The sequence below is a fragment of the Erinaceus europaeus genome, chromosome 7, assembly GCF_950295315.1.
Source record: "Erinaceus europaeus chromosome 7, mEriEur2.1, whole genome shotgun sequence".
NCBI lineage: Eukaryota > Metazoa > Chordata > Mammalia > Eulipotyphla > Erinaceidae > Erinaceus > Erinaceus europaeus.
In genome coordinates this window covers 91,800,082-91,822,267 of record NC_080168.1, presented here as the reverse complement: position 1 = coordinate 91,822,267, position 22,186 = coordinate 91,800,082, and the positions used below count along the sequence as shown (strand labels likewise).

Genomic DNA, 22,186 nt, shown 5'->3' with positions numbered 1-22,186 from the left:
GCCAGTCATGGCGTCTCCTTACTTTCCTTTAGTCCTTTGTTTGTAAACTAAAAAGTTCCAAATTGAGGAGAATGGCTGGTTCAGTAGCAGGTTGGCAGCTCTGAGATTCTTCATTCTGTCTGGTTACTAAGAAACTATTCTAAGATGATGATTGCTTCTTCACTATTCTCCCTTTGCTCACCCAACCTCATTATTTGGGAAGTTATCACTTTCTCAAAAATGATTTCTCTTTTTTTAAAAAAAAATTTATTTAAAAAATGGGAATGTTGACAAGACTATAGGATAAGAGGGGTGTGTTTCCACACAATTCCCACTACCAGAACTCCATGTCCAATTCCCTCCCATGATAGCATCCCTGTTCTTTAGCCATCTGGGAGTATGGACCCAGGATCATTATGGGGTGATGAAAGTGGAAGGTCTCTCTTCTGTAATTGCTTCCCCAATGCATATGGGCATTGGCAGGTTGATCCATACCCCCAGCCTGTTTCTTTCTTTCCACAGTGTGGCAGGGTCTTGGGAAGATGAGGCTCCTGGACACATTGGTGAGGCTTTGCTTGGGGAGATATCCCCCCTCCTTTGGATGACACCCTTGCTGAGCCTTGAATCTTGATAAAGAAATGAGCTCCACAGGAGGCCTACCAGGAGCCACAGATGAGGGGGTTATTCTTGGGGAAGGGGGGGTGCGGAAAAAAAATAGCAAAGCCAAAACCTCCAGCTGCATCCCTATTTCCTTTGTCCTTTTAGGCCTCAGTTTATCATCTCATGGGGGCTTATAGGGCTCTTCCTTGGTTCCACCCTGACCTCCCCATGCACTTCTCCACTGGCCCAAAAATCTTACCGTCACCCAAGACTTTCAGGTTGAAAGCAGCTTCCTTGCAGAGTTCACACCAGGTGTTGTCTCTAAGCTGCCATCTTGGCTCCACCATTAGCTAGTTCTCTTTATATGTATCACTAAAGAGAGCATATTATGTAACACAGTGAAAACTAATTTAATATTTATTTAGATGATTGTGAGAGCACACAGTAGGGGCACTTCCTTGCGATCATGACTGAGTTGAGTTTTAGTGACTTGATCTAGTTCTATAGTTGAACACTGTTAATTCTCATTTTTAATATTTGATAATTGCTAGCTATACTTAACCTGAAGTCATCACTTTGGAAAAAATTTCTCATTGACACTTCTGTTTTTTTCTTTGTTTCCTTGTTTTATGTTTTAACAATGCCTATGATCCAACAACAAACCACTTGGCTGATTCAAAGAGATTTTATGTAGGTTGACAAAAGGTCCTTTGTGATGTTTCTAAAAGGGTGTATTCTTGGTCACTCAGTGTAAAGATAAACTGTACTTTATGAGTATGATATTTGGAAGCAAGTTGGCAGTCTTGTATACATGAAGTGGTTACTGAGGGCTACAATCCGAATGGAAATATAAAATGTATGGTCAGTATTCTTGTCTTTAATTCATATTGTTAAGGCCTTTCCATGAACCTTTCACTTTGTAGGACTTGCTAATTATAACAACTCTCTGTCTCATTAACTCTCTCAATGTTCCAACATTTCTTTGCTTACCAGTCCCTAGGACTTTCACTTTTATCCTACTTAGAAATACTAATGAAAAAAAGGGGGAAGCTGTTTTAAGTAAGTAACTTGGCTGCTTTACTGAAAGCATTCAGGGATGTAGGACTCTGAAGGCTTCTCTATAAAATAAAGTGTTATATTATTTCAAATACTGTGTTTACCAAACTCACACTGCTGTGGATTAGAGGAATGTGCCATGACAAATCTGATTCTGAGTAGGATTGTCTTCCCTGAAATGGATCAGTTGCATTCAAGTAGAACTTTTGATTTATGAGAATTAGAGCTTCCCAGGGCATTGTATTATGTGTTGTGCAATGTCAACAGATTACTGTTTGTACTGAGACTTCCTGCAGAGTCCAGAAAAGACTTTTTGACTTAGCATGTCACTCTTGCAGATAAGGGCCAGGGTATTTCAGGCTTCTTCTGTAAGAGGTGTACAATCTTTTGAGAAAATGTGAAAATCTCTCTCCTCTTCCTTCTCTCAGTTTCTCTCTGTCCCTGTCCAAAATAAATTTTAAAATTCTAACAGTCTGTTTCAGCTGACCATAACCCATAATATTACTTGAGTTGTTTACTACTTTTATTAAAACTATGATATTATGTTTCTCACACAGCACCATGGAGAATATGGCTATATGTGCAGATATTTTTGTAAAAGTCAGAATTATTTTCGATTGGAAAAATGAATCAAAGTTAATAGAACATCCTATACTTACTGAGATGCAAAAGTCTTAGAAAGATGAGAAACAAGAGCAGAACTTGCTACACATGTTTGCTACACAGTTTATAAAGGAGAAACTACAAACTGTTTTATGGCATTTTTGTTATTATTGTTCTAATAATGATCGACAAGGCCATAGGATAAGAGTGGTAAAATTCCACACAATTCCTACCACCAGAGTTCTGTACCCTATCCCCCCTGTTGGAAGCTTTCCTATTCTTTATCCCTTTGGGAGTATGAACCAGAGATCTTTATGGGGTGCATATGGTAGGAGGTCTGGCTTCTGTAAGTACTTCTCTGATGGACATGAGTATTGGCAGGGTGATCTATACTCCCAGTCTGTCTCTATCTTTCCCTAGTGGGCCAGGACTCTGGAGAGGTGGTGTTCCAGGGTTCATTGGTGAGGTTATCCATCCAGGGATATCAGGTTGGCATCAGTGCTGAAAAAGCATTAAGATATAAAGCAGAACCAAGTGTTTAATAATCAGGAATCTAAAGGCAAGAGTATAGCAGATGAGATTTTGGGTCTCCATTTTGGAAAAATCTAGTAGATCTATTTTAGGTATATTCAAAGAAGCTCATAACTTTACTAATTTTTGCCTGAAGCTGACAGCTACCATGTAGGTGGGCTAAAGGTATTGTCTGGAAAGATTGTGTCAGAGTTGGGACTAGGACTAGAAAGAGAGATCAGGACAGAGAGTAGCTCCCAAGCATGGGAAAAATATATAAATACTTTAATATGTTAACCCCATCCATTTGATCTGGGGTCCATATTCAATGAAGAGCCTATGTAACCTCTGCATCCTTATAGATCTGAGTTCACATTCTGTGGTCATAGCTAGGAACATTATAGACTGCATTCACTGCAGGAACCATCTTTCTCGAGTGGCAGAGTATGTTAACCCAAACTTCATTTGGAGAATGGGGTAATTTCTACCAATGTTGACCCACATTGAGGGCAAGATCCTGTAGAGGTCCACTATGTTTTTCCTGATGGAGATAACCATTGACGGTGAAGAAAGGGATCTGTTAAAGGTCTAGGTCCATCGTGTCTATATGGGAATCCCTGAGTAGGGCCCTGAATGTTGGGGTAGCCTGGTAGTGACGAAAAGAGCCATAATTAAAGTATACTGGTCTCTTGCCCATATCCAGCTTTTGTAGTCCTTACTTTGTCTGACAAATTTAGCCTTGGAGTGACTGAGGGAAGTGAAATAGAAAGTAGGTGAGGAGGATATCTAGGTCTAACTAGAAACTATTTGATTAAGTACTTTAAAACGTGTCTTTTTTTTAGGTACTTCTACTTGCTTTCTGCACTTATTGAGTCACTGAAAACTTTTGTTCACCTTTACTTTAAGGTATATATTTTCCCCTATCTTATGGATACATGTGAGAATGTGTTCTGTCTCACGGGCCTGGTCTATATCTAGGTTCTGTGGCTTTGTGAGGAAGTGCACCACCTGAGATGGAATTTGAGGAGTCCTATGAGCTAGGAAAGGTCTCACAAGAGTAATGAAGCAGACGGGTTGATATTCCATGCCTGGTGTCTCTGGACACAATCCAAAGTGAAACATGTCGAGGTGGTACTGGTTTCATTGATTTGGTTGTGATCAGCAGATGCAGTATCAAATGGTATGGATCGAGAGAAGAATGCAAGAAAATGAGCTACTCCTCTGAGGTTCTAGGACTGGGAGAAATACGGGTTTTATAAAGAATAGGAGAGTTTTCTGCTGTCTTAGAGTTTAAGAAGGCATACTAGACAATTGTTATTGTAACTAAATTTGTTGTATAGTAACTAAATTTGGTTTACTTTGAAAATCCCATGGTTAGGATTTGCTGTATTGTACAAGACCTCACCATGATTTTTTGCCATTATCAGGATGAAGGTCCTTAGTGATCAGAGGATTGGAGGCAATGAATTATTGACTAAATTTCCTTTCAGAAAATGTGGGAGTTGCAACAAGTTTTCATTCCACAACATTTGGGAGAGAATCTGTCTCTTCCTGCCCATTGAAAGTAGTTGGGAAAGACTTTAGTGAGACAATTTAGAAAAAGAAGTGTGTTTGACACTGTCAGAGCCCTTGAGGACTCGTGTCTATCTGACTTGCACTTGAGAAAAAGTATCACAAATGCAAGACTGAGTTCTAACCCTGGTTGAGAATCTGAATGCAATTGAAGCAAAGAGATTGCTTTTGACAAAGCTAAGAGAGTGCTGATGTATTTTGATTGACTTGCAACTATGAACATGGGGGTGCATATATCTATCCATTTGAACTAGTGTTTTTCATATCTTTTGGATAAAAGCCTGAGAGTGGTATTGTGGGGAAAAAGGTATTTCCATTTTTTTAATATTTATTTATTCCCTTTTGTTGCCCTAGTTTTATTGTTGTAGTTATTATTGATGTCGTCGTTGTTTGATAGGACAGAGAGAAATCGAGAGAGGAGGGGAAGACAGATGGGGGAGAGAAAGATAGACACCTGCAGATCTGCTTCACCACTTGTGAAGAGACTCCCCTGCAGGTGGGGAGCCCCAGGGCCTCAAACCCGGATCCTTACTCCTGTCCTTGCGCTTTGAGCCACCTGAACTTAACCTGCTGTGCTACTGCCAGACTCCTGGTATTTCCATTTTCCATTTTTATTTAAGATTATCCATATTGTTCTCCATAATGGGTGCACCATCTTGCATTTCTACCAGAAGTGTAACATAATCCCTCTTTCTCCACATCTTTGTCAACACTTGTGGTTTTCTGACTTGATGTAGGTCATTCTCACTGCTGTGAGGTGGAATCTTAATGTGAATTTAATTTTCACTTCTCTAAGGATGACTAAAGTGGAGCATTTCTTCAGTGTATTTGAGGCATGTGTCTCTCTTCTTTAGAAAATTGTTCAGTTGTTGTTATTAATCATAACACTGTCCAGCTCTTGTTTATGGATTACCAACTTGAATTTGGAACTTTTGAGCCTCAGGCATGAAAGTCTTTTTGCATAATCATTATGTTGTCTCCCCAACCCTAGTGACATTTGAGGCTCACTTTTTTTTCTGAGTCTTTGCCAAATAAGTTCAACTCAAGTAAAGGTGAGAAGGTTTGGCCAGAAAACCCACAGTTGGCTTTAGGTTGGGAGCCAAAAAGTACCTCATTGTAGAGATGGGAATGGGGTGGGTGTTTAAGGTAAATTAGAAATAAATGATTCCACTCTTCTACTGTCAAGCTTAAGGAAAATAACTTCATCCTAACCAAAGCAGAGGAGGAAGCTCTCAGAGAAGTTTACAACTGTGGTTCTCATGTTTATTTGAAACTCAGATTTACTTAAATTGATGACTCCTCCAAACCTCATTTCTGTTACTGCTTTTAGTGCTTCTGAACTGGGGGTAAAGCTGGGGAACTAGCTGAAGTAAATTAAAACCTTTTTCTTAAGAAAGGTAATCTTTATCTTATCCTCAGAGTGTATCTTTAATTATTTTTCTAAGGAAAATTATTCAGTGGTACTGACAATAGCACCTAATCAAACAAGGAAACAAAGCACCAGGAATAAGAACCAGCTGACAAAACACACGACAAAAACAAATGCACAAGTACTTTGATATTGCAATTATAGTTACAAGTTATAAAGCAATCATGCTAACAATGTTTAGCGAAATAAAAACATATTTGAAATTATAGCACTCTAAAAATATCCCAGCAGATCTTAAAAAAAAGGAAAAAAAAGAACTTTTAGAAATGAGATATCCACTAACTGGAATTAAGATACTCAGAAAATCGGTTAAAATAATTATGTATATGATCAATTGGAATAACTTTCCAGAATGTGACATTAGGGAAAAAGAAGTTATATAGACAAAAACTAAAAAAGACCAATTAAAAAAATAAACATTAAAAGTCATGAAGACAGAAAATGTTTAGTACTTGAGGGGTACTATAAATCTAATTGGAGTTCTAGAAGTGAAGGGAAGAAAAAAATGGGAAGAGATAATATTTGAAGAAATTTCTAATATACATTTTCCAGAACAGAATAATAAAACATTCTGGATTCAAGCTGCCCATGAGAGGCCAAGCATTAGTAGAAAGTTATATATACCTTAATATATCATAATCAATTTCAGTATTCTGAATAAGAGTTAATAAACATTTATTTATTTATTTATTTATTTACTTAATGAGGGGAGAGAAAGAACCAAATATAGTCAGGTATATATGATTCTGTGCCTGCACATGCAAATGTGGCACTCTTCTCCTTGAATCACCTCCTCAGTTACAAACTAAAATTTTAATGGAAGTCAACTATTTTTTTTTTTTTAATCACCACTAGGGCTTCATTGCTTGGGCCAGCCTTTTCAATAAAAAGAGGGAAGCACAGGGAAGGAAGAAAAGAGACCACAGCTTACTGGTCCTTTTCCAAGCTATGACATCATCTCCCTAGAAAATAATTAGGATTCATATGCATATCAGATTTTAGGCTCAGGCAAAACAAACAAACAAACAACAACAACAACAAAACACTAGTATAGCTACAGGCCCTTTGAAATATAACGAAAATATGCCTACTAGCTATCTACAAAATGGAGGACCCTTCAACACCTCACCTGCACTATTCCAGCCATTTTATTTTAGGTCCATGATTGTCCAACAATTTGTTTGGCTTTGTATATTAACTCTGTTTTCAGCCACCAGGTTCCAGATGCTAGCAGGATGCCAACCAGACTTCCCTAGACAGACAACCCCACCAATGTGCCTTGGAGCTCCACTTCCCCAGAGCCCTTCCCTACTAGGGAAAGAGAGAGACAGGCTGGGAGTATGGATTGACCTGTCAATGCCCATGTTCAGCAGGGAAGCAATTACAGAATCCAGAGCTTCCACCTTCTGCATCCCACAATGACCCTGGGTCTATAATCCCAGAGGGTTAAAGAGTAGGAAAGCTATCAGGGGAGGGGTTGGTATATGGAGGTCTGGTGGTAGCAATTGTGCGAAGCTGAACCCCTCTGTATCCTATGGTTTTGTCAATGTTTCCTTTTTATCAATAAAAAAATTTTAAAAAAAGAAAAGAAAATGAAAGAGACCATAGCATCAAAGTTACTCCTACCTAGTGCAGAGTCTCAAATCCGGGTTACATGCATGCGGAAGCAAGGGAGCCATCTTGACATGCTTGAAAGCAATCAGCTATAAAGTGAAAGGAAAAAAAAAAGATCTTTGAAATACTTAAGGTAAATTGACATACTTTGCAGGACTAGCTTTGCAGGTGGGAGATAGATGACCGGGGACTCATGGCTGAGCTGGGCAGCAGTATCTCTTTAGTCTTTATTCATGTGGAACGCAGTGCAATCTAAGCTAAGCTATTTCTAAACTATCTATAATCACAATCTTGTCCATATATATACTCGCCAAGTAGGGTGGAAACAGGATGTGACGTAGAGAGGGTGGAGTGAAAAGAGACTGGTGCAAATCAGGGTGTACTACGAGAGGGGGCAGAGCAAAAAGACATCTTGAACCAATGGGGATTAAACCAATGCCCTGGAGGCAGGGTGGTGCTTAGTTAACAATGGTTATGTAAATAGAATACAGTGTTAAGCAGGGGGGATTTAACCAATGAAACAGAAGGGGTTTTAGAAGCAGAATTAGAAGCATACCAATAATACTTCACTGTTTGAAGTCATAAGAAAGTAGAATGATACCATAATTGTACTGAAATAATAATAATAATAGGAAACTGTATAACCACAAAACATAATTAAAGAATTTCCAGAGGCCAGGTGGTGCCGCACCTGGTTGAGCTCACATGTTACAATGTACAAGGACCCAGGTTCAAGTCATGCTCTCCACCTGCAGGGGGAAAGTTTCACAAGTGTGTAAATAATGCTTCAGGTGTCTCTCTGTCTCCATCTCTATTTTCTTCTTCTCAATTTATGATGATCTCTATCAAATAAAGATAATAAATTTTTAAAAATTCAGGCAAACATACAGTGAATTTGCTATTAGCAGAGAGCCTATTGAATGGAAAAATAATAAATGGTAGAGTAGATTTTATATACAGAACGTTTTCTGATTTTTTTTCTAGTTCAGACTTCATGTCCAAGTGACATCATGTTTGACTGTATAGCTCTATCAGTTGATGTAGTGTGCATAGAGTTGATATTCAAAACTCCTGGGCAAACTTTTAAAAATCATTGTCCTGGATAGGGTTTTTACTCCTTCAAATTTGATCCTGAAATGAAGACTATGTTGATTTTAACTGTAGCTCCTCTACCATGGACAGAAATGTGGGAGAGAAATAAACCTCTGTCCTTACAAGCCAGTAAGATTTCAGAGTCCTAAGTTACTACAGCATGACTTAGTCTATATATATATTTTTCAATACAGATGCTATTCCGGCTAAAGCAAAATGATCCCAAATGGCTAATCTGGAAAGCAAGAGGATTTACAGAGGGGGGAAAAACCTGCAGGATATGTAGACATATAGAAAATGACTTTTAAGATAATAATAAAATATATTAAGGGATTTAAATTAAGTGGTATTGATAGCATAGCTGTTGGGAGAGGAATACATGTACTGAAAATATTCTAAGTGTCCTTGTCCAGAAAGGAACCAGGGATCTAAATCAGTCAATCAGCCCCAAACATAATGTTTAACAAAGCCTCAAGTTCACTTTCTGAAAAATTATAAATATCTGATAAGATTAATCAAATAATAAAATGAACATGGGAGGCCATGAGGTGGCACACCTGGTTAAGCACACATACTGCAATGCACAAGGACCCAGGGTCAAGCCTCTGGCCCCCACCTACAGGGGGAAAGCTTCATGAGTGGTTAAGTAGGGCTGAAAGGTCTGTCTCTCTTCTTCTCTTTTTTTTCTTTTAGTTTTTATTATTTAATCTTTATTTATTAGATAGAGACAGCCAGAAATGGAGAGGGAAGGAGATGACAGAGAGGGAGAGAGAGACACCGCAGCCCTGCTTCACTGCTTGTATAGCTTTCCTCCTGCAGGTGGGGACCGGGGTTTGAAACTGAGTCCTTGTGCACTGTAGCATGTGTGCTCAACCAGGTGCACCACCACCCATCCCCCCCATCTCCCCTACCTTTTCAATTTCTCCCTGTCTCTATCCAATAATAAATAAAAATATTTAAAAAATAAAATGAAAATGTAAAAATACTATACTGAATAAACAACATGCTATTGCCATTGGTATAAGTGTTAAGACTATCAGAATTTTATTTAATACTTTATGTTAATGGTCTTTGGACAGTTTACTATAATACCCAAATTCCTAGGAAAAATGCCAATATTGACAAAAGAATATATAAAGTCATAGGAATAGTCTTCTTTCTACAAGGTAAACTGAATATATTGAAGTATTTCTTATTTTATTTTATTTTATAATTTTTATTTATAAAATGGAAACACTGACAAGACCATAGGATAAGAGGGGTACAACTCCACACAGTTCCTACCACCAGTTCTCCATATCCCATCCCCTCCCCTGATAGCTTTCCTATTCTTTAACCCTCTGGGAGCATGAACCCAAGGTCATTGTGAGATGCAGAAGATGGAAGGTCTGGCTTCTGTAATTGCTTCCTCGCTGAACATGAGCGTTGACAGGTCAATCCATACTCCCAGCCTCTCTCTCTCTCTTTCCCTAGTGGGGCAGAGGTCTGGGGAAGCTGGGCTCCAGGACATATTGGTGGGGTCGTCTGCCCTGGGAAGTCCAGTTGGCATCATGCTGGCACCTGGAACCTGGTGGTCAGATCTCCTACCCTCATCAGAACTTCCCAGATTTAAAGCAGCCTCCTTGCAAAGCTCAGGCCAGGTGTCACCATCTTGGCTCTGCCTATATGGACGTATTTCTACAAAATTCCTGATATGCCTGGCTCTACTACTGAAGTTTATCAATTTTTTTTAAAGTATTTATTTATTTATTTACTTCCTTTTGTTGCCCTTGTTTTATTGTTGTAGTTGTTGTTGATGTCTTCATTGTTGGCTAGGACAGAGAAAAATGGAGAGAGGAGGGGAAGACAGAGAAGGGGAGAAAAAGTCACCTGCAAACCTGCTTCACTGCTTGTGAAGTGACTCCCCTGCAGGTGGGGAGCCAGGGGCTCGAACCAGGATCCTTAACACCGGTCCTTGTGCTTTGCACCACCTGTGCTTAACCCACTGTGCTACCCCGACTCCCAGTTTAATCAAGTTTTATCAAATAGCCAAAGGATGAAAATTCTTTAATTTAGGGGGTCGGGCGGTGGCGCAGTAGGTTAAGTGCATGTGGCACAAAGCTCAAGGACCTGCGTAAGGATCCCAGTTCGAGCCCCCAGCTCCCCACCTGCAGGGGAGTCGCTTCACAGGAGATGAAGCAGGTCTGCAGGTGTCTATCTTTCTCTCCCCCTCTCTGTCTTCCCCTCCTCTCTCCATTTCTCTCTGTCCTATCCAACAACGAGCAACATCAACAATGGCAATAATAAAACCACAATGAGGCTACAACAACAAGGGCAACAAAAGGGGGAAAAAATGGCCTCCAGGAGCGTTGGATTCATGGTGCAGGCACTGAGCCCAGCAATAACCCTGGAGGGAAAAAAAAAAAAAAAGAAAGAAAATTCTTTAATTTAACACCGGTGGAAAACATTTTCCAAATTCTCTCTTTTTTTCTACTTTATTTTTATTTGACAGAATAGAGACATTGAAAGGCAAGGAGATAGAGAGAGGGAGAAAGGTAGACACTTACAGATCTGCTTCATCTCTCATGAAGAGTCCTCTTTGCTGGTGGGAAGCAAGGGCTCAAACCCAGATCCTTTCATGCACATGGTGATATGTGAACTTAAATGAGTGCGCCAGCCTCCTTCCCAATAAATTCTCTTAAGAGCTTCATTTTACTACAAGAACTGGTCACTGAATTAACAAAGGGAAAACAACAGGTGTTCCTCACCCACAAATGCAGTAAATCCTAAAACAAAGTAAAAAATGCTATTGCCAAATAGGATATACCTCAGAAATGTGAGGTTGGTTAAATTGTTGAAAATTATCTTAGATGAGCACAATAAAAAGAAAATAAATGATTCTCTCAACTGATGTTTACTAACAAAAATTACTTAATTAAAATAAATATTTAATTCATAGAAAATTCTTAGCAAACTAGGACTGGCATATCTAACATAGTAAATGTTCATTTGTAAACACTATATGGCAGTAAACACTATATGATTGAGTTAAATAATGAAACTCTAAATATTTTCTTTTCATATTAGGAATTGGGGATTGATGATGGTTGTCTGTTCATTACAACTATTCAAATCACACAAGAAGCTGATGAAATAAAGCAGTAAGAGGAAAAAGATTCAAGGCTTAAAAACAGACAAATTGCCACAGTTTTCTAGATAACACACTTTGTATGGAGTAACTAAGATAATGAGTTATTATGCTTAATATGTTTAATGAGACTCTAGATGTGTTAACATACAATAATGAATTGCAGTTTATATTGCAACAAACATAGCAGTGAGAGTGAAATATATTTTTCTCTATAAAAATATGAAACACTTAGCAATAGATGTAACAAAGATATATAGGAATTCTGTGGAGAACACATAGGAATTTATATTTCAAATAGTCTGAATAAATTTAGAACAAAAATTTAAAAAAATTTATGAATAAAAATAATAAATTACCCCATTGAATCTCTATCTAGGTTCAACAAATTCCGTACCAAATTGAACAAATTATTGTTCATTTCAACAAACTTGTTCAAAATCATGAAAGTTGCTTATGAAAGTGTGTGTGGTAATTCAGAATCTCCAATGTAGAAACAATGAATACTTACTCAAGACCCAAGTCTAATCTTAAGAAACTTGACAGAAGACTGTGTGTAGTTGGAGCCCTGATCTTTGAGTTTCTTGCCTTTTTATTAGTCCATTTCAAGATATATCAAAATCCAAACTTAATATTTTCCTGAGAATCCTGGAGTCAGAAATAATTCATGAATATAGGATAATATGCAACTCTTTATATTGAAAATGGTGTGATACATGCAAGGAATGTTGTCCCTGTCATACTTTACATCCCAACAGCACAGCTGGGTTCCTACATATAAAGATATTTAATTTAATCAGGCATCAATTTACCTATAAAGCATAATTTTACTTAATCCACTGGATAACTGTGATAATAAAATTAATATACATGCCTGTTCTTAGCAAGCAGCTACTATACAATAAACCTTTTAAAAACCATTTCTCCTTAGCATTTATATTTATATTCCTTATCTTAGTAATTTACATTTGCTTATGTATTATCTTAGGTTAAGCCTTATTATTTTCTTTATTTTTATTTTAATTCCTCCAACAGATGAAGTCTAAATGGCTGTGGGCCTATCTGGGGTACATATTGGAGGAAGTTTTGTGTTTTTTTTTTTCTTTCCTTTTTTTTTTTTTCCTTTTGCTTGCTGGTGCTGGCTCTAAGAATCCACTGGTCCTGGAAGCCATTGTTTTCATTAAAAAAAAAAAATGGATAGGACAGAGAGAAATTGAGAGGGTTGGGGAAGATAGAGAGGAAAAGAGAAAGATACACACCTGCAGCCCTGCTTCACCACTTATGAAGCGACCCCCTGCAGGTGGGGAACTGGGGGCTTAAACCAAGATACTTGTGCAGGTCCTTGTGCTTTGTACTATGTGTATTTAACCCAATGTGCCACTGCCTGGGTCCCTGAAAGAAGTTTTAAAATATGAAAAAACAAAGCAAAACCATAAAAGATAATAATTTTGCTAATTACCTGACTACCTTCAGCTGCCTTTTGAGAATATAGATCCTCCTGTACTAACTCATGCTGTGTGGTTTAGAATCGTCATGCTTTTTATATTATTATGTTCTGTAGTGTGATATTTTGTACACAGGGAGTTGGATAATTGTATAATTGACTATGACTATCACAAATTGGTCATAGAACAAGGTTCAAACTTAGATGTAGCTATTTTTAAAGAGAGAATGAAATTCATTGCTTTGTAAATTAGCAGCAAGAGAAATCAGAAACCATGAATACCTTTGAAGAATTTTTTAAAAACTACTAGAGCTATTCAGTAAATGTGTGTGCTATTATACATACCCAATATTTGTTACTTCCTGTAGGTATTTATCTGCATAAAATTAGGAGAAGGAAGAGACAAGTTAAAGAGACGTTGATGGAGTCTGGTTTTGAGCAAAGGTTTAAAAAGGCAAAGTTTCAGTAACTACTCCCAGTCTAGTAGCCTAGAATTAAAAATGGAGTATTATAAGAAAATAGGGTCAAGTAAAAAGTGACTTAATTTGTAGTTAGGTAAGCAGTAGATACCAAAATGTAAATAATTATGATAACCGACAAGAGATGTCTATAAAATTTCTTTCTAAGTCTTTAACATTTATGTTTAGTTTTTGTAGGGACATGGGGATGAATTAATTGATCCTTGCTTAGTACATCTTTGGATGAGGAACACAAGGGGATATAATTTATTCATTTACTACTCTCTGCTGATCTCTTTGTATACATTAAAGGATTTAATCACTGCAACCATCCTGTGAAGGTGGTGTTTATATGCTTTTATTTTTAATGAAGAAACCAAGACTAAAAATTTCGTTGTCTTTTAAAATTACACCATCAATAAGGGTTGAATGAGATTTCTAAGGTCTGTACAGCTGGCTCTATAGCAATTGTCCCACTATTTACTAGTTAGTGAATCTGTGTTTCAGAATGTTAGCAGTAGAGTCCTTTATACGAATGAGATCTCAGTATGTGATATGATGCTGGTTCATACTGCTCAGTCCCTCAACATCACACTTGGAAAACCATTGCTGAGGCTAAGTTATGTTATTATTTAGGTTTTAAGTCTTTGGTTCTGCCACTAAACTCTAAAAGGCAAATGTAGTAACCATGAGGAAGCTGGAATATGACTTGGAGAGTTTTAGATTTCATTTGTGTTTCCTCAGTGGAAATGTAATTGGAATCAGTAGGAGTTTAGCCTTGGTGACAATTACAGAATTAGATTCTTATTCTTGCAATTTCACATCAACATTGGCTTATTTGATTATGCTGGTACTCTTTTCTGCCCTGGACAGTCTGGTAGCAAATCAAGACATTATTGAGTCTCCATAAAATAACTGTGTTTTGTATGTTGGCGCCACGGTGAGCAATGAAATGCTATCTGTACCAAATGTAATGTCAGTGATTTTGGAATTGTTTTCCAAAGAAAGAAATAGCACTGGAAAGTGGGGCTTTAGTAATATGATTTGCTGAATTTCAGGTGCTTTATTTGAGTTTGACAATTTATTCCCCAAATTTTTCTAGGCTGTGAGGTTATGCTTGTGTGTGCAGTCAGTTTGTATTGTGGTTGAAGTTTTTTTTTTTTTTTTTTTTTTTTTTCGTTTGACTCTTGAGTTTCTTAGAAAACGTAACTCCTTCTGTATAGCTAACCATAGAAATAATTCTTACAAATAAGTCTTAGATATTTCTTGATTATTGTAAATCACCTCCCCACAAATGAGGAGAAACTTCATTCAGTTCACTACATATTAATTATATGGTTTATTTACTTTAAGCTTGCTTGCTGATTTTAATCTTCATATTTTTCATTTTCATTTCTGAATTTCATGGTGACATTCCATATTTTCCATTTTCTTTCTCAATTACAAGGTAGCACCCATTGTCTATATTAACTACCGAATGTGGCATAAAATGGAAATTTCATATACGGCAGTTGTTTAGAAGTAGATTCTGTGAATGCCACTAGGATATCTTATCCTATTATTGTTGTTGCTTATCCATGCATGTTCTTTGTTGTGTCTTTAAGAATTGTTGACATAGTATTGTCTTAAAACATTGTGTAGGTTTTAGGTGTACAGCTAGGAGTTCTTTTTTTTAAATAAAATTTATTTATTTGTTTATTTTTGTTGCCCTTGTTTTATTGTTGTAGTTATTGATGTCATTGTTGTTGGATAGGACAGAGAGAAATGGAGAGGGGAGGGGGAGACAGACACCTGCAGACCTGCTTCACCACTTGTGAAGCGACTCCCCTGCAGGTGGGAGCCGGGGGCTTGAACCGGGATCCTTACGCCAGTCCTTGCACTTTGCGCCATCTGTGCATAACCCACTGCTCTATTGCCAGACTCCCAGATAGGAATTCTTTTAAAATATATTTTAGAACATATGCTGAAGTTCAATTCTCTATACAGTTCCTACGTTATTAACTTTCATTATCCAAAAAAAAAAAACTATCAGAAAGAGTATGTTGCTTAATTTCTTTAGGCTTAAAGATATGAATCAAGAATAGTTCTCAAGATTAATTTTTAATTCCCACATCTGTTCATACACATGACTCAAAATTTTTATTACTTTAATGTTTTGATTTTTGTATTCCACTATAGTAGTAGAATGTAAGATAAATACTTTCATGGATGACTAAATTATATGTGCTATTTACTAGAAAACATGTCTGTTTACATTTTAGGTAAGCACAAATTTTAAATATTTAAAAGCTCTCAATTGCATAAAAATTTCTTAAGCTTAATATCCTTCATGGTTGCATACAAATTTCACACAAATTTCTTAAGCTTAATATCCTTAATGGTTCCAGTGACAACAGGGAGGACATAATCATTGAATCTGTATCATTTCCTACCTGAACACGTTCTTTCTTTCTCTTTCAATTCTGCTACAAAAAGTGAGCTGAATGGAATTTTAAAGACTTTCCATAGAGACTGGCAAATTGTTTTCCCTCCCTTTAAGAGTAAGTCAGAGTCATGCTATGGCAACTTTTACTGGAGGCACGCAAAGCATTCTATAAACGTTGCCTCATTCATCCTCTTACCAATGATGGGAAAACATTACTGTACCAGTATGTCAAGTAAAAAAAGAAGTCATGTGCTGAGTTAGAGATTTCTAATAAAGTGTTGCTTTGGCTTCTGCTTCCAAAAAATCATTGCTGTGCCCTGTGCATCTCAATGCTAAAAGAGATGAAAATGCTTCAGGACAGTATCTATTTTTATAAAGTCATCAGGAAAGACAAGCATGCTAATAATAAGCAGACTTAGATATAATTTTCCTGGGAAATATATATTAACTGGCTAGGAGTCCTGTGACCTTGATTTAAATCTAGCCAACCAGATTCTAAATACTAGTAGGAAGTAACTAGGAATTTTTAAAAAGCAGTTCTGTTATTCAAGAAGTTTTTGGATTTGATTTATTTTATTTTGATTAATAGTAGGTTATAAGATTGTAAGATTACAGTGTATAATTACACAGAATTCCCACCACCAAAATTCTGTATACACACCCTACCACCTCCCAAATATAAGCATCATAATTCTCACAAGTCCTAGGAATATATATTTTTTTGCTTCTGGTTTTGTTTGTTTGATTTTTGTTACCCTCTGACCCCCACAGGTTCATGAGTAATTGATCTCTGGATTCCACATATATTTTTTTTATCTCTTTACTTATTTTACTAAGCATAAATACCTCCAATTCCACCCACTTTCCCCCCAAAAGTACACAATAGCATCTTTTATGATTGCAGAGTAGTATTCCATCAAGTGTATATCCTGTAACTTCTATAATTAGTCATTCGTTGATAGGAGTTTAGGATGCATCAAATCTTTGGCTATTGTGAATAATGCAGCTATGAATGTAGGGGTGTTTCCCTAAGGTATTTTATCTTCTGTGGTTTAGTTGTAAATGGGATTCAGTCTTTCATTTCCCTTTTTTCTGGCCCCTTTTTTGTTTACAGAATTGCCACAAATTTATGTGTATTGATTTTGTATACTGCTACTTTACTGAATTTATTACTTATTTCCAGTAGTTTTTTGGTGGAGTCGTTGGGGTTAATATCTTCAGGAAATAGTGTTAATTTAATTTCTTTCTTCCCAATCTGTATACCTTTGATATCTATTTTTTGTCTAATTGTAGTGGTGAGAACCTCCAGAACTATGTTGAATAATAGTGGAGACAGTAGATTCTTGTCTGGTTGCTGATTTTAGGAGGAAAGCTTCAGCTCTTCCCCATTGAACATGACAATAGATGTGGGTTTGCCATAAATAGTACTTATTATGCCAAAGAACTTTCCTCCCAGTTTCTGGAGGGTCTTAATCATAATATGGTGCTGGATCTTGTCAAATATGTTTTGGGCATTAATTGATATGACCGTGTTATTTTTATCTTTCATTTGTTTATATGATGAATTATATTGATTGACTTGCTAATGATGAATCATCCCTGCTTCCCAGAGATGAATCCCACTTAGTCTTGGTGAATTATTTTCTTGATATGTTGTTGGATTAGAATTGCCATGAACTTGTTCAGAATTTTGCATCAATGTTCATTAGGGATTTAGGTCTGTAATTTCCATTTTCTGGTAGAGTCCTTTCCTACTTTGAGGATCAAAGTGAAGTTAGACTCATAGAATGTGTTTGGGATTACTTTCCCTCTTTCAATTTTCTGGAATAGTTTGAGGGAAATTGGTGTTCTTCTTTGAATGTCTTATAGAATTCATTAGTAAAGCTGTCTAACCTTGAGTTTTTATTCTTAGTAAGAATTTTGATGACCAATTTAATTTCTTTTATCTTTATTGATTTAACAAATAGAGACAGCCAGAAATCTAAAGCAAAGGAGGAGATAGATAGATAGACAGACAGACAGACAGACACACACACACCTGCAACAGTGCTTCACCACTTGCAAAGCATTCATCCTGCAGGTGGGGATCGAGCGCTCGAATCTGGGTCCTTGTGCATTGTAGCATGTGCATTCAACCAGGTGTGCCACCACCTGGTCCCCACCAATTCACTTTTTATACAAGTGATTGTCTTATTTAAGCTATCTACTTCCTCTTGATTGAGGCTTGGCAGGTGATATGATTCTAGAAATGCATCCAATTTATTTTCATAGGGAAGTTCATAATATTCACATATGATTTTTTATATTTCCCCATTTCAGATATAATTTCATCTCCTTTATTCCTGATTGTTGTTATGGTGGCTTTCTCTCTTGGCTTTCTCTCTCTCTCTCTCTCTCTCTTTTGTGAGTCTAGCCAGTGGTTTATCTACTTTATTTATCCTTTCAAAGAACCAGCTCTTGGTTTCCTTAATCTTTTGGATGCTCTTACTGATACATTTTAAACTAATTTCTGCTATGATTTAAGTCTGTTTCCTTCCTACTGCTGACTTTTGGGTCTCTTTGTTGCTCCTTTTCTAGTTAACCCATTTGTGAGTTAGCTTAGCTGAGATCTTTGTTGCTTTTAATATGGGCTTGTATTGCTATAAACTTCCTTCTTAGGGCAACTTTTGCCACATCTCACAGGATCTTGTAGTTGGTCCTTCATTTTTCTTGTTCTCCAACAAATTCTTAAATTCTCTTTTGATTTCATCAGTGACCTAGATGAGATTCAGAAGTGTATTTATTGATCATTCTCCATAGTTTGTTAAGTTCTCTATCATTCTCCTTATCTGTTAAGTTAATCTCATCTCTGATTTAAAGTCTCTATTTCTTTCTTTTTTTTTTTTTTTTTTGTCTTTATGCCCTGTCTCTTGCCCTGAGTGGTGTGTTGAGGTCTCCAACTACTATTGTGCTGCTGCTGATGTCTCTGTTAAGGTAAATAAGTTTTTTTTTTTAATATGGTGGACACACATTGGGAGCATATATATTGATTATAAGTATGTCTTTCTGTTGGATTGATCCTTTTACCAATATGTATGTCCATATCTGCCTCTTTTTACCTTCTTTGCTTTAAAGTCTAATTTGTCTGATATTAGAATAGCTGTTCCTGCCCTTTTATTTGTGTTATTGGCTTAGAATACCTTATTTCAACTTATCACATAGAGCTTCTGTTTGTCTTTCTTTTTATATGTGTGTTTCCTGAAGATATAGAATATATGGGTCTTGCTTTTTATTCCATTTAGTTACTTTGAATCTTTTGACTGGTGAATTTAAGCCATTCACAATTGGGATGATTATTGAAGAATGTGGCTTTCTTATAGCCATTCTGGTTTTTGTTTCAAGGTTATTTTAGGGTTTTGTTGACTCTTTTCTTGTTTCTACTTTTTGCTTTATGTGATAATGTCCTATAATGGTCTTGCCTAGTATATTTGTATTTCCTATTTATATTTTTGCTCTTTTGTTCTTTGATTATCATGAATTTAATGTATAATTTACAATATTATCAACAGACATTTTTAAGTTGGCCTTGATTCACCAACATTGGACTGTGTTGCTCTAACTAGTTTGCTCTCCTCTTTTCTGTGTCTGTTTTTCCCTATTGCCGTGTCTATGTTCTTAATTCTAATCTAATACTGATCATCTCATTAAAAGTTGGCATTTCTTTGATCTTTTTTTCACATTGTACACCTCTCAGTAATTCTTGCAGTGGCAAATTCCTCCAGTTTCTGAATGTTTGAAAAGATCTTAACTTCTTCATACTTGAAATATAATTTAGCAGGATATAGTATTTATGACTGGCAGTTCTTATCTTTTTTTTTTTTGTCTCCAGGGGCTGGGGCTCAGTGCCTACTGCACTATGAATCCACCACCCCTGGAGGCCATTTTCTCCCTTTTTTGTTGCCCTTGCTGTTTATTGTTGTTGTTGTTGTTACTGTTATTGTTGTCATTGTTGCTGGATAGGACTTAGAGAAATCGAGAGAGGAGGGGAAGACAGAGAGGAGGAGAGATTTGTACCTGCAGACCTGCTTGCTAAGTGACCCCCTGCAGGTAGGGAGCTGAGGGCTGGAACTGGGATCCTTATGACTTCTTTGTCTTTGTGCTTTGCACCATGAGCACTTAACTTGCTGCGCTACTGCCCAGCCCCCTAGTTCTTATCTCTTAAGACTCCCTCATTGCCATTTTGGTTTGTGATGAGAAATCTGATGAGAGCCTGATAGTTCTGCCTTGTGCTGTGTTTCTTCCTTTCCCTAGCAGCCTACAATATTTTTTCCCCTTGTCCTTGGTTTTGGGTAGCTTTACTATGATGTATCTTTGATGATGCTGTTTTGGATTCATAAAATTAGGTAGCATTCTGGTTTTATTGTGTGTGTGTGTGCTTTGAACATTGCTCAGGTGTGGAATATTTTGGTTATAATTTCTTTTAGTATGTGTTCTGCTGCTCTCTTTTTCCCTTCTTCCTCAGGGATCTCATTCACTCTCGTATTTGGCTTTCTGATGGAGGCTGCTGTTTCACAGAGAAGTGCTTCAGATTTCCTCAACCCTTCCTCTGCAACAGCTTTTAGTTCACAGAGCATCATGGCTGTGACTTCTAGCATTGGTATTCTCTCCACCGTCAGATTTAGTCTATTTCCTAAGCCTCTTACCTCAGCTTGAACTGCATTCAAATTGTCCTTCATGCCCTGCAGTTGTTTGGCGCTTTTGTTCTGTATTTCATAATCCTATGGTAAAATGATCTCCGTATTCTTGTATTTGTGCCTATATATTAGGTTTATTTTCTTGAATTGATTTCATAGGGAGTTTTTTTGAACTCTAACTCTGTAATTTTTTCCAGTGCATCTATCTGGTCATTTATAGTTCCTGTAATTGTTGTCTGTGTATATCTCAGTTTATGCATTTACTGTGTCTTTTGTTGTTCCTAGGAGGCACTGTGGCTAAACTGTTGGATTTTGCAGTTTCTATATCTTGGTGGGGGAGGGAAAATGTTATCCTGAGTTACCAGGCCAATTTAGTGTCTATGATGTCCATATAGGGTCTCTCTGTTGTAATTCCAGTCTCTGGAGTGTATAAACATTGGAGAATTCCTTTCTCTTGAGTGTTTAATGAAAAAAGCAGGTTTATTTCCATATTTTGGTGCCATTGCCTATATGACCCACACAGGATCAGTTCTCAGTCAGTTTTTTGACAAAATCCTTATGATCCTTATGGGCAGTTTAATATTTTGACTCCTTGAGTTCATAGTTTAAAACCCCCCAAATTTCCTGCTTTTCTTCCTCCAGCCATGTGCTGTGCTTTGAAGGTACCAAGATGGTACCACCTGCTACTGGTCAGGGTTTCTAAAGTCTTGAGATTTTCTCCCCCACTCCTGACCAAGCTTGCTGATACTCACTTGTGGCTAAATGAGTTACTTAAGAAGTCACAGTTGGAGGACAGGTGAGGGGCAACTAGACTATTGTAGACTAGAATGTCTTGATAAAAGAAGCAACTGCCTATGCATTTAGTTGTTGTTCTTAGCATTGCAAAAGTGCCTTTAAAGTGTCGCTCAGGAAGTGTTGCCATTCTGATAAGCAGAAAAAATCCTTGAAAAGTTAGAATGGATCCATTTATTTTTTCATTTGCTTGAAATTCTGCACATCACTAGTCAGGTGTGCTTATGATGTGTAGTTTATCTCAGTTTCTATTGCTCCATAGTACATTTCACATTCTCAATTTTTTGTTTATTTGTTTTGCTTATTTATTAATGAGAGAGAGATCAAAGCATGACTTTGGCACAGGTGATCCTGGGGACTGAACTCAAGACCTCATGCCTGAGAGTCCAGTGCATATACCTTCAGTGTCATGCTGGGGCTGCTGTTTTCGTATTTTCACTTACAAAAGAGTTTGAAAGAATTTTTAACTCAACTGATTGTGTGTACACGTAGTGGTTCCATTTATCTTAGCAAATGGACCTAAATGGATTGAATTTTTATAGTCTGTCTCCAGTTAAGATCTATATTTTAAGACAACTAATAAGAATCCCTTGAAAGAAGTGTTCATTATGAAACAGGATTGAAAATTAATGGAAAGGCAAATTTATCTAAGATCTCAATTCTAAACAGTTGTTTCTTCAACATTTTGGAGTTCCTGTACCAGCTTTCAGTTTTCACACTCTGTTGAAATACCATGTTTTAAGAGGAAACCTTTTTTTATTATTATTTGTTTGTTTTACTCTTTTAAACTGTGGCTCTGTGAAGTGTTGAAG

At 36.9% G+C, this 22,186-nt stretch overlaps 1 protein-coding gene across 1 annotated transcript in view; it reads left to right on the top strand.

Annotated features, from left to right (window-relative positions):
* LOC132539347 (thyrotropin-releasing hormone-degrading ectoenzyme-like) overlaps nt 1-22,186 on the top strand; it is a 271,667-nt gene that overhangs the window by 225,309 nt on the left and 24,172 nt on the right. The window contains exons 4-5 of the mRNA XM_060193519.1: nt 20,411-20,545; nt 21,225-21,378. Coding sequence (XP_060049502.1) covers nt 20,411-20,545; nt 21,225-21,378 — 289 coding nt within the window. The remainder of the gene's footprint in view (nt 1-20,410; nt 20,546-21,224; nt 21,379-22,186) is intronic.